This window comes from Garra rufa, chromosome 8 (assembly GCF_049309525.1).
Source record: "Garra rufa chromosome 8, GarRuf1.0, whole genome shotgun sequence".
Classification (NCBI taxonomy): domain Eukaryota; kingdom Metazoa; phylum Chordata; class Actinopteri; order Cypriniformes; family Cyprinidae; genus Garra; species Garra rufa.
The window spans coordinates 3,371,473-3,383,957 of NC_133368.1; the positions used below are offsets into that span (position 1 = coordinate 3,371,473).

General features: G+C 36.8%; 1 protein-coding gene across 1 annotated transcript in view; it reads right to left on the reverse strand.

The window, feature by feature from the left end:
- Window positions 1-36: 36 nt before the first annotated feature.
- thsd7ba (thrombospondin, type I, domain containing 7Ba) overlaps window positions 37-12,485 on the reverse strand; it is a 149,305-nt gene continuing 136,856 nt past the window's right edge. The window contains exons 23-27 of the mRNA XM_073845928.1: window positions 12,284-12,379; window positions 9,121-9,203; window positions 6,202-6,394; window positions 4,550-4,637; window positions 37-2,103 (exon numbers count right to left, since the gene is read on the reverse strand). Coding sequence (XP_073702029.1) covers window positions 2,022-2,103; window positions 4,550-4,637; window positions 6,202-6,394; window positions 9,121-9,203; window positions 12,284-12,379 — 542 coding nt within the window. The 3' untranslated portion in view covers window positions 37-2,021. The remainder of the gene's footprint in view (window positions 2,104-4,549; window positions 4,638-6,201; window positions 6,395-9,120; window positions 9,204-12,283; window positions 12,380-12,485) is intronic.

Here is a 12,485-nt window from a genome sequence, read left to right on the forward strand (position 1 = left end):
TTAGCATTTTCATTCAACTCTTCAAGTACACACAATTAAAACAGAAAGTACCATGTAAACTAAAGGTCAGTGTTTTACAGGCAACTGTATATAGAGCTGAGAGCATACTGAACATAGAAGAAGAAGAAGCCATGTAAACAAGTCAGTTCTAAGGGGCAACAAATAAAAAAAAACTAAGGAAATCAAACAAACAAAACACACTGTTGACTTTGTCACTATAGGAGCAGATTTCCATAAAAATGCAAGGCCACTTTTGGAATAATCCAGTGTATGACAAAATCAATCCAGCATGCACACGCACAATTGGGCTTCAATATATATATATATATATATATATATATATATATATTTATATATATATAGAGCCGCTTTTTCCAAGGTTTGTCAGCAACTCCTGAAAAATAAATAAATAAATAAATAAAACTATTATAAGCTATACACATTTTAGCTTCTCACATCAGTGGACTAATTTAGAAATACACCAAAGCCTTTTGATGTAACCAGAGCAGCAGATCATCCGGATGGGCCTCAAACAGAGAGGAACTGGAGCTGTTCTCGATGTAGATGAACCAGCCAACACGAACGGCAGCAGAAACACCGATGGGACAAAATGAACAAAATCCAAAAATGAATGTATGTAACACATACAAAATACATTCTTTCGGTGGAGGAAGACCCCATGAACCAGAGGTCTCGCATAGCTTAAAAACCACAAGTTATTTTATTATAATGAGGACCTTTGAGATTTCGAAAAAGTTGTCACGTGGCAGTACAAGGAGCGAAGTGAACCTTGACACCGTAGGTCTCGAAACAGATAGTCAAGATAATTAAGCCAGCGAGAAGTCAGTCAATAAAGCAAAAAGACCTAGAATAAAAACCTAAAATACAGAACCAGCATCTGTACTTTATTGAAAATGATGAACATTCATAGCGTTGAAGCACCTCTCCCGGTGTAATGCTCATGCAGACTCTACACAAACGCATTAGTCCACTGTATCTGTGCTAAATGAGTCCCTCTAACCGCAGGATATTGCAGGAAGCCGCTTTCGAAAACTCTTCTGCGCGTCACAGGAACACAGTTCATTATCTGCTGGTGTTGAAGCAGACCTCATCAATTTTTCAGCTGCTAGACGGAGGTTAAAGGACAAACTGAGGCGCGTGAAAACAGCACACGGGCAGATCGTCACCTTAACCTCTCGCCGTGTCTAAATGAGCTGTGTTTTGGTTTACTGTGCGGATCACACACACGTTCGGAGACATTCTACACGAAAACAACAGTTTACAGCAAAGTCCTTGCATCACAATGAAAAAACACTAGAAAATCCGTTTGAACATAAATCAAGAGGAAACTAAAGAATGACTAAGCACTAATATAGTGCATAACACAGCAGTCTTTTCTCGTTCTCTGTTAAAAAGTCACTTTCAGATCACCTTAAAGGGATAGTTCACGCAAAAAAGTGAAATTTCTGTCATGTAATCACCCTCAAATCTTGACATTCACAGTGACATTCATGAAGAGATTTGAGTCACCTGACTGATTCAGTTCACAAAGCTTTTCTGAACATTTATTCACAAATTAGACTTAGGTTTGAGGATGAGTAAATGACAGTTTTCATTTTTGTGTAAACTAGGCTTTTAATGCGACTGATAAGATAGATTTTTTTTCTCCCTCCTTTTTTTTATTTTTTATTTTTTATCTGATGTAGGAAAAATCACGGCAAGAAAATGTCAAAGTCCTCCATCTGGTCCATGGAATGTCAGCTGCGTCTCGTACCCTCTTTAAATGTCACGTTTTTCACGACGACGACCGCTGATCCAAAACCTTTGTCCTTTGCTGTCGTGCACAAAACGTTGTGTGTACGCTGCAGATTTCAAAACTGAAATGTTCTTTGATCTTTGTCTGTTACTCCTTGTGTCTTTTTATTTTCCACAATCCAAAGGGTGCCATAGAGAGATGAACATATTCAAATGTTGCACGTAGTCCAGCTTGTGCTTCGAATGTACAGTCACAGAGAGCGCTATCACATGTCCACATCCCCGTCGTAGGCCAGAGTCAAGGGCTTCTGTGGTGGAGATGCACTTTTACTCTGTTTGGACGGTTTGCTGGTCAAAAAAGAAGAGAGATCAATGATCTGTAATATATTATGTATACTGCTGCCCTCTATTGTATTCCTACACTGTGCCACTAGATGGCAGCAACAAGTTATTACAAGTGAGACTAAATGCTCAAAAGTCAATAAAAAGGATTAGTTCACTTCCAGAATAAAATTTTACAGATAATTTACTCACTCCCATGTCATCCAAGATGTTCATGTCTTTCTTTCTTTAGTCAAAAAGAAATTAAGGTTTTTGAGGATTTTTTCCATTAAGTGGACATCTATGGCAACCAACAGGTTGAAGGTCCAAATTGCAGTTTCAATGCAGCTTCAAAGGACACTACACAATCCCAGCCGAGGAAAAATAAAGTAGGCTGACCATATTTTAGTTTTTAAAAAAGAGGACAGGGGGTGTTGAGGGTTTGGGTAGGGTGTGTGAAACTCAAAATATGTCATTTCCATACCTAAACTACATATTTTACAGTCACCGTTATGCAGATTGATCATAAACACAGCTAAAGGCTCCCTACCCCAGTGGCCATCCTTCACAAAACTAATATCTACCACCGTTTTAGCACAGGTAGAATGCAAAATGTCAATACAAGCATTTCGGTCAAATGTAATTTATGCAATTTTTCAAACCTTTAACCCACGGGAGAAAATCAGCCCGCTGCAACAGATTAAAATCAGCCCAATTCTGTGGAAAAAAATGCAGATTTGGTAACCCTACATCCAACACCAGCTGCATCCAAAGCGACTTAAATACTCTCCATATTGATAACGACTTCCTGAAAATTATAATTAATATTCTAATAGTTGCGGAAGTAGGATTAAGAAAACAGTCCTACGCAAGGCCTTAATACAAAAACGCACACAATGAATTCCGACTGTAAAAAGCAAAAGCCGAATCCCAAATATTTTGGGCAGTTCAGACATTTTTTAGGTCCAAAAAGAGGACATGTCTGGGGAAAAGTGGACGTATGGTCACCCTAGAATAAGGGTTTTATCTACAGAAAAGATTGGTCATTTTCTAAAAAAAAAAAAAAAATGTATATTCCTTTTAACCACAAATGCTCACGTTGTACTAGCTCAACTTCAGGCATTACGTAATCACATTGGAAAGGTCACATGTGCTTAGTTCTTAATCGGTATACTCCGGTTCAAAAAGGTAGGGTAGGGCGAACTCCATCTCATTTTCTCTTTCTACTTCAAAATTGTCCGGCATTGTTGTTTTACCTTTTTTATAAAGGGCATTTGACTTTCTTTGCACGTTTGCTTTGTAAACACTGAGCTGGTACTTCCGCCTATGTCACGAATTACCTTTTCAATGTGATTACAGAATGTGTGAATCGAGATTTTAATGGTTAAAAAGTATATAAATGTAATTTTTTTTACAAAAATTAATGATCGTTTTGCTACATAAGAACCTTTTTCTTTGGCTGGGATACTTTATGTTTGTCAAAAAATCCTTTGTTTCGTTCATGACAGAACATTTTCGGTCGTGACAGTAATGTATTGCTAGCGACCACATCACATTACCGAATTTTAACCCACATACTAAAACACTACTAAAACATACTAAAATACTAAACATTTGCATAACTTTACTAAAAAGCTTGTTTATTTCCCTCAAATAAAGGATTGTGTGTTTCCTACCGAAATAATGATGACGTTTTTTCGGTCATGACTGTTAGGTAGTGACAATTTTATAGGACAATACCTAAAAAACAAAGATGTCACAACTGAAAATTCACTAAATGTTTTGGTTATGACTGTTTCGGTAGTGACAATTTGAGATATTTTTGAAAGCTAGCTCAAAGATGCTAATGGTTAGCTAGCATATTTTTGAAGAGTTGTACACATATAAAAACTAAATGTTATGGAATAACACCCAAAAAGTGTGCTTAATAGCATAAAACAGGTGTTTAGTAGTGACGTTCCTTAAAGTTACACACAGATTTTCAGACTTTTTGAACAAATTTACCTCAAAATAATGGGGCCTATCTACACTCACCATGTAGCTATGAGAGAGGGGGACACATGAATATTTCCTGATCATTTGTTAAAAAGTATATAAATGTAATTTTTTTTTTTTTTACAAAAATTAATGATCGTTTTGCTACATAAGAACCTTTTTCTTTGGCTGGGATTCTTTAAAGCTGCATTGAAACTGCAAATTCAACCCGTTGATCCCCATTGAAGTCCACTATATGTAGAAAAATCCTGTAATGTTTTTCTCAAAATCCTTAATTTCTTTTGGACTGAAAAAAGAAAGACATGAACATCTTGGATGAAATTGGGGTGAGTAAATTAAAAGTAAAGGACATTTTTATTTTGGAAGTGAACTAAGTGTAATTTCTCTCACTACAAAGAAAGGCAAAAATAATGACTGTTTTCAAACAGGTATTGTCTGTCCATGCAATGTTGAGTGCAAAATATGACAGCATACATACCAAAACAGAAAGGCCACAGCAATAACGAATAATATGAGAATGAATCCTCCAGCTGTTAACCCATAGACCCACAGCTTTATCCTTCCATCTGTGTAATCAGAAAGCAGGAGTGTGATCAGTGAAATATATAGGAGCGTCATTATTATTGCGTGTGGTTTCCACACAGGGGCCTTTTGTGGCAGTAACAGATGGCACATTCACGCTGGTGACAATGTACCTGAAGAAACTGTTTCACCATCTTCCATTCTGAGTTCAGAGGAAAGAATGAGGTGTGTGTCATAGAGCCATTAAGAAGCTTGTATAACTGATATGACAAGGTCTCAGAACACATCTCTCAGATAAAAGACAAAAGACAGCAGTCTGATGAGCTGCACAGAGAGCTTCTCCTGTAGCAACAGACCTGGATCCTTTGAGACTCACACAATGGATGATGCAAAAACTACTCTTAGCAAAAAAGATCCTGCTAAGTTTTGTAACACTTTACAACAACTTTAATTCAGAGAAAGAAGCCCACTGGTGAATAGAAAAATGGAGTAAAGACCTTCAGTTAGGTGTTTTATGAAACTGCTCTGACCTATAAAACTCTTGGCCTATAAAATGTCTAAAGCAGTGGTTTTCAAACACTGGGTCCTGTCCCAGTAAAAAAATAGTTGCCAGGATAATTGAAAGAAAATGTATACATGTATGTAACAAAGTTCAAGATTCAGCAAAGGAAGCGGGAACCGACAAACTTAAGTTTAATAAGAAACATGTACAACAAAACAAAAGGTAAGCGACAGTGCAAATCTGTCTCTGTTTTTGCTCTGGACAGCATCAAAGGTTTCTATTTACAATGCGTTTCTGCAGTGTTGAATATAGTAGCCACTGCCATAATTTCAAAAGTTTGGGATCAGGGAGACTTTTTTTTATTTATTTATTTTTTTTTACTTTTTTTTTTTTTAAAGTTAAAAACAGTAACATTGTAAAATATTATGACAGTTTAAAATAATGGCTTTCTATTTTACTATATTTTAAAATATAATTTATTCATGTGAAGCAAAGCTGAATTTTCATCAGCTACTCTAGTCTACAGGGTCACATGATCTCAGAAATCATTCTAATATACTGATTTATTACGTTTAATACTTTTTTTATGGAATATAGTGAAATATAGTGAAACATTAATATAATATAATATAATATAATATAATATAATATAATATAATATAATATAATATAATATAATATAATATAATATTCCAGAAAGAGGTGTCCTTGTAAAGTATTGCTAGTTTGTTTTGTGCATAAAAGTACTGGTAAGAATTTTGTCCTTCCATCTGGAGGCTGAAACCCACACCTACTGGTAACCCGACAGCACACAGTTGTTGTACCACAGGCCGCTAAATTCACTTCTAATCAGAAATGGCCTCCAGCCAGCAATAAAGCAACTCTGTCTGTCAAGTTATGGGCAATACAAATCACGCTGTTATGAGACTCTGTCCACTGCAGCTTTTCTCATAGCTCCAATAGGGTATAAACACTGAGGCATTAAACAGAGTTCTACATCAGCCTCTATCTGGAGTCTCATAAAGGCGTCCAACGATTCTGCTATAACTCAAAGCCACACTCCGCTGGCCCACATCAGCCCCGGTCTTCATCTGCATTTCAAATACCTGGGCCGAGCGGCTGCAGGGACCACTCGCCGAAGAAGTCCTGGATCTGAGTGGTGCCTGGTTTTAATCTTCCCGAGCTGGTCTTCACATCTGCTTTCTTGTTGTCAGCACCTGGGGTCTTGGTGCAGTAATCCAGGAATCCATGTGTGGTCATCACTTCTGTGTAGCCCTTTTCACACCCGCACACGCCGCTCTGGAAACGATACATGATCACTGTGAGGGCCACACTCAGATGACGCATAAACACACAAGAAATACTTTGTACTTAAGGTCAAACAGCAGTTCTAATGTTGATTAACACAAAAACTCATTACAGTTGGTCCTTCCTTTTCATAAAAAAAATTGTATTTTAGAAAGTTTTGGAATATTTGTCCTCTCCCCAAATTTGTCACTAAATTTCAGAGGTAAATTATTAACAATTAGAATTTAAACAATATTTCAAGTCTGATTTATGAGATTTGTTGCATTTTGAATCCATTTTTTCTTTGTAAAAGGCAAAAAAAGTTGATTATACTGATTTGAAACTTAAAGGAACACTCCACTTTTTTTGGAAATAGGCTCATTCTCCAACTCCCCCCGAGTTAATAAGTTGATTTTTACCGTTTTGAAATCCATTCAGCCGTTCTCCTGTTCTGGCGATATCACTTTTAGCATAGCTTAGCATAGATCATTGAATCCTATTAGACCAATAGCATCACGTTCAAAAATGACCAACGAGTTTCGATATTTGTTGTATTTAAAACTTGACTCTTCTGTAGTTATATCGTGTACTAAGACCGGCGGAAATGCAAAGCTGCGAGTTTCTAAGCTGATAAGATTAGGAACTACACTTCCATTCCGGCGTAATAGTCAAGGAAGTTTGCTGCCGTAATATGGCCGAAGCAGGCGTAGTATTATCAGAAATGAGTTCCCAGCTAGTTTAGCATTTGCACATGTGCTGTGTGATATTACTGCTCCTGCTTCGGCCATATTACAGCAGCAAACTTCCTTGATTATTACGCCGAAATGGAAGTGCAGTTCCTAATCTTATCTGCCTAGAAAATTGAAGCTTTGCATTTCCACTGGTCTTAGTACACGATATAACTACAGAAGAGTCAAGTTTTAAATAGGACAAATATGGAAACTCGTTGGTCATTTTTGAACGTGATGCTACTGGTCTAATAGGATTCAATGATCTATGCTAAGCTATGCTAAAAGTGATATCGCCAGAACAGGAGAACGGCTGAATGCATTTCAAAACGGTAAAACTCAACTCATTAACTCGGGGGGAGTTGGAGAATGAGCCTATTTCCAAAAAAAGTGTAGTGTTCCTTTAAGGATTCATTTGTTTGAATACACACTGAACCAAACACTACAATAACACCCATTTGGTAATTCAGTATACTTTATGTTTAACAAAACATCCTGTTTCATTTGTGACAGCACATTTTCGGTCGTGACTAATGTTTTGCTAGCGACCACATTACATTACAGAATTTTAACCCACATACTACTAAAACATACTAAAATACTAAAGGTTTGCATACCTTTACTAAAATTTAGTTTATTTCCCTCAAATAAAGGATTATGTCACTACCAAAATAATGATGACATTTTTCGGTCGTGACTGTTACGGTAGTGACTATTTTATGGGATAACACCTAAAAAAACAAAGATGTCACTCCTGAAAATTCACTAAATGTTTCGGTTGTGAGATACTTTTGAAAGCTATAACTCAAAGATGCTAATCGGCACATGGTTAGCTAGCACAGTTTTGAACAGTTGTACACATATAAAAACTAAATGTTATGGAATAACACCCAAAAAAGTGTGCTTTATAGCATAAAAAAGTGTTTGGTGGTGACGTTCCTTAAAGTTACACACAGATTTTTAGACTTTTGAACAAATTTACCTCAAAATGATGGGGCCTATCTACTCACCGTGTAGCTATGAGAGAGGGGGGCACATGAATATTTCCTGATCATAAATGTAGAGGTGTAGTTAAGATCAGTCTCAGCCAATGGACTAAAACATACATTGTTTAGTTTTTAATTTAAAAAGAAAATATAAAATAAACATTTTTTTGAACTTCACTTTTTTACAAAATCAAAATATATATATTTTTAAAAACAACAATGGAATAAAATGCATATTTGAAACATTATTGTGGGCTTCAATAGATAATAGATAGATCTTAGTAAACATCTAATATTTGAATACTTGAATGCTTTTTAAATGTGTTTTTTGGTTTTGGGACAGCAATTTACACCAATGCTGTAGAATCTGTAAATGTTAAAATGTTAAAACGTTCAATAGTATAGCCACAAGACATAAACAATATGGGTTATGATTTTAGAGTGGAAACACAGCAACAAAAACCCTACAGCGACTGCAGAAATTATGAGAGCAACTTTATAGCTCAGTACACAGAAGTTTAACATATACACTTTTCTGCATCACATTTTCTGCTTCAAATGCTTCAATAATTGGCCCCATTCACTTCCATTGAAAGTGCCTCACTGCAATGAGTTGAAATAATTTTTGTGGCAATAAACATTATGCCACAAATGCTGTCGATTAAACTTTTGTTGAACCCGGAATAGTCCTTTAAGACAAAATCTATATTTTTTTATCAGTACTCATGTGCAGGTTGCATTGAGCACATTGTGCATGTAGTTGCATTCAATGCACTGCAAGTGGCAGTCGGTGAACAGTTTTGTGAGTTTATTGTTTTTGTTCTCTAGTCAAAGCAATATGCAAATTTTAGACATGCCTAAATTGCCTCTCTTTATGATTTTACAAATGGCAAGTCATTAAATACAAACTACAGGACATAAGATGGATTTTTTTCTCTTGTTTTGTCTTGTTTACATGGTGGTTTAATGTGAAAATAGATATTGTTCAATTACAGGAAGCTATTTTTGCACACAGCGTGTTTACCTGCTTGCAGTGGGAGAAGGGTTTGGTGCAGGGAGGGTGACAGTGCCGCACAGTGGTTGGCCGGTTCTGTGGAAAGCAGCCCCCTTCCAACAGGAAACAACAGAGGTAATTATTGTCATTTCCCTATTGATAGCCAGATAAAAGTGCTGTCACACCTGATTAATGGCTTAAAGGACCCATCACAGCTTCTGATCAATCAGCGAAGATTGTAATTTTGGAATAGAAAATTACATGTCAAAACACCAGAGACTAATACCCTGAGTTCAGGCTTTTCTCTAGCAGAAGAGATTACCTCTCACAGCTTATATTTGCCCGAGACGATTCCGTACTCAGATAAGATCACCTTTCTCTGTTATTTACAGCACTTCACGCAACCCGAAAGCCTTCGTTCTTGCTCTAAACGCTCAAGTGAAAGCTTGCCATCTGAAGCGTGTTCATTTTGCCACAATCAAACGATGTTTTATAACATTTATATTGTTCGCTTTCAGGCGAGCGCTAGTTTATTGAGGATGTCTGTTGAAATGGAGGGTGAGAATAGGGAAAATGTTGAATGTGCTATTAAACTGTCCTCGACGAGGTCTGCCAAATTCAAACCACAAATTTTCAGCCTGCCGTTCTACGTTTAGGGTTAAAGGGATAATTCACCCAAAAATGAAAATCCTGTCATTATTTACTCACCCTCGTGTCGTTCCAAACCTGTATGCTGTTATTTTCTCACTGGAACACAAAGGGAGAATGTATCTTACCTTTCAAGCTCCACAGAGGAGCGTAAAAGCACATTAAAAGTGGACTATGTGACTTGTGCACTTATAATTTCAAGTCTTCAAGGCCATATGATAACTTTGTACACTACCATTCAAAAGTTTGGGGCTGTTACATTTTTTGTAACAAGTCTCTTATGCCCACCAAGGTTGCATTTGTTTTAACAAAAGTAAAACATAATATCATGAAATATTGAAGATCTGTTTTCTTTGTTAATATATTTTAAAATGGAATTTGCCATCACAGTTCTCAAGATACATTTCTTATTATTATCAGTGTTGAAAACAACTGTGCTGCTAAATATTTGTGTGTAAACCATAAAACTGCATTCAGGATTCTTTGATGAATAGAAAGTTCAAAAGAACAGCTATATGTGACCCTGGACCACAAAACCAGTCATAAGGTTAAATTTTACAAAACTGATGTATACATCATATGAAAGCTCAATAAATAAGCTTTTTATTGATGTATGGTTTGTTAGGATAGGACAATATCTGGCCGAGATACATTTATTTGAATATCTGTAATCTAAGGGTGCAAAAAAATCAAAATACTGAGAAAATCACCTTTAAAGTTGTCCAAATTAAGTTCTTAATGCATATTACTAATCAAAAATTACATTTTGATATATTTATAGTATGAATTTTACAAAACATCTTCATGGAACATGATGTTTACTTAATTTCCTAATGATTTTTGGCATAAAAGAAAAATCAATAATTTTGACCCATACAATGTATTTTTGGCTATTGCTACAAATATACCCCAGTGACTTAAGACTGGTTTTGTGGTCCAGGGTCACATATTTTGACAGAAATATTCTGTAACATTATAAAAAAAAATTCACTTTTGATCAATGTAATTGTAACGGATGGGGTCTGGACAACTGAGGTGTGGATCCAAATGCAAGCTTTTATTAATAGACGTAGTCAGGACAGGCAGGGTCAGAGACGGCAAACAGGAGCTAACGAGGCAATCCAAAGAATAATCCAATATACAGGCGAAATGGTCGGGGCAGGTTCAAAAACACAAAAACAATCCAAGATCAAAGACACGAAGGCAAGGTATCAGGAATACTGGGTACAGGACAAACGCTAAAGGGCTAAACAACAATCAGCAAACAGAAGAGTGAGGAAGTGACTTAAATACTAAACACACAGGGGCACAAGACAAAACCAACAAATGGGAAACTGACACATGGAACAGGGGAACCAATCAGAACGTGACACACAGACAAGGGTGAAGCATGGTAGGTTGAGATTGCAAAACATAGTCATAGTCCGTACTGGAATGGGCACTCCAGCTGGTGATCGTAACAGTAATATATATTCGCTGAATTAAAGTATGAATTCCTTTGATTCCTATCACTCTTTAAAATGCTGGGTGAAATGTGGACAAACCCCTGCTTTGACCCAATGGTTGGGTTAAGAGTAGTAACCCAACCGCTGGGTCAAAACAACCCAATCGCTGGTTTTGTCCATATTTTACCCAGCATTTTTTTTTTGAAGAGTGCATAACTCTTACTGACCCCAAACTTTTGAACAGTAATGTACAACATGTTTTATAAATATTGCAATGCTTGATTTGAGAGTTGTAGCATATTGGGAGAATTATCAGTGAATAATGACTCAAATTTGGGGCTGTTTATCACATTAAACCATTGTCTGTCATCACATACAACTTCATATGCATAAGTTTTTTTAATTTAGTAGGTTAGCTTGTTAGCTTACGCGATACGGCGTTGCACTTGAGTGATGAAGAGCTCTGGTGCGAACCCCATGAAACTATGGTTCGACAAACAGCTCAAATCCGCATAAGGAAGTTAAAATAGCATGGCTGAATCAACAAGTGCATTTTTAAATAATTTTTGCATTGGGTAGGTTTTGGATGGGTTTAGTGTAGGGGATATTTCCAACACGATAGAGCATTAACCTTTAGCAACACTCTCCAGGTGTTTGAATTCTAAATAATTCTAAAAAATGTGCCACGGTCACGTATTGAACGTGTGTTTTAGAGTCACTCTCTGGACATTTCACTTTGATACTTCCGCGAAGCATACAAGGTACATAATTACAGTGCTGCGGAAGTGTACATACAGGCAGGTATATTCATGACTGCATGAATTTCTATTTCTCTTTTGGTTCTTTTTGGAGTGTCTCTCTAAAGACACTGGCCACTATGAGCTTCACAAGATGTTAAGGTTGTTCAGAATATCTCCTTCGTGTTCCACTGTAAAAATAACAGCATAAGGTTTTAGAACGGCATGAGGGCGGGTAAATGATGACAGGATTTTCGTTGTGGATTCATGTGGAGTCGACAGGTCTTTTGATTATCTTTCTGTAAGTGAGGTCAGTGCAGAATATTTGTCATTCTCTCAGTCTCAATGTAAGTGGTGGGCTACCTGTCACATTGACCCCATCAGACCGCTGGCACCACACTGATCTTTCGTTGTCATTCCAGGCACTGGTCCTCCACTCGTAACTGTGACATTTCCCTCCTGTGGCCCCATGGAGTGAGAAAGACACTCATTAGGTTTGCACTGTGCAGTCAGGTGTGATAATAGCCAAATGCACACATTATATACTCATCCTTCAGAAATCATT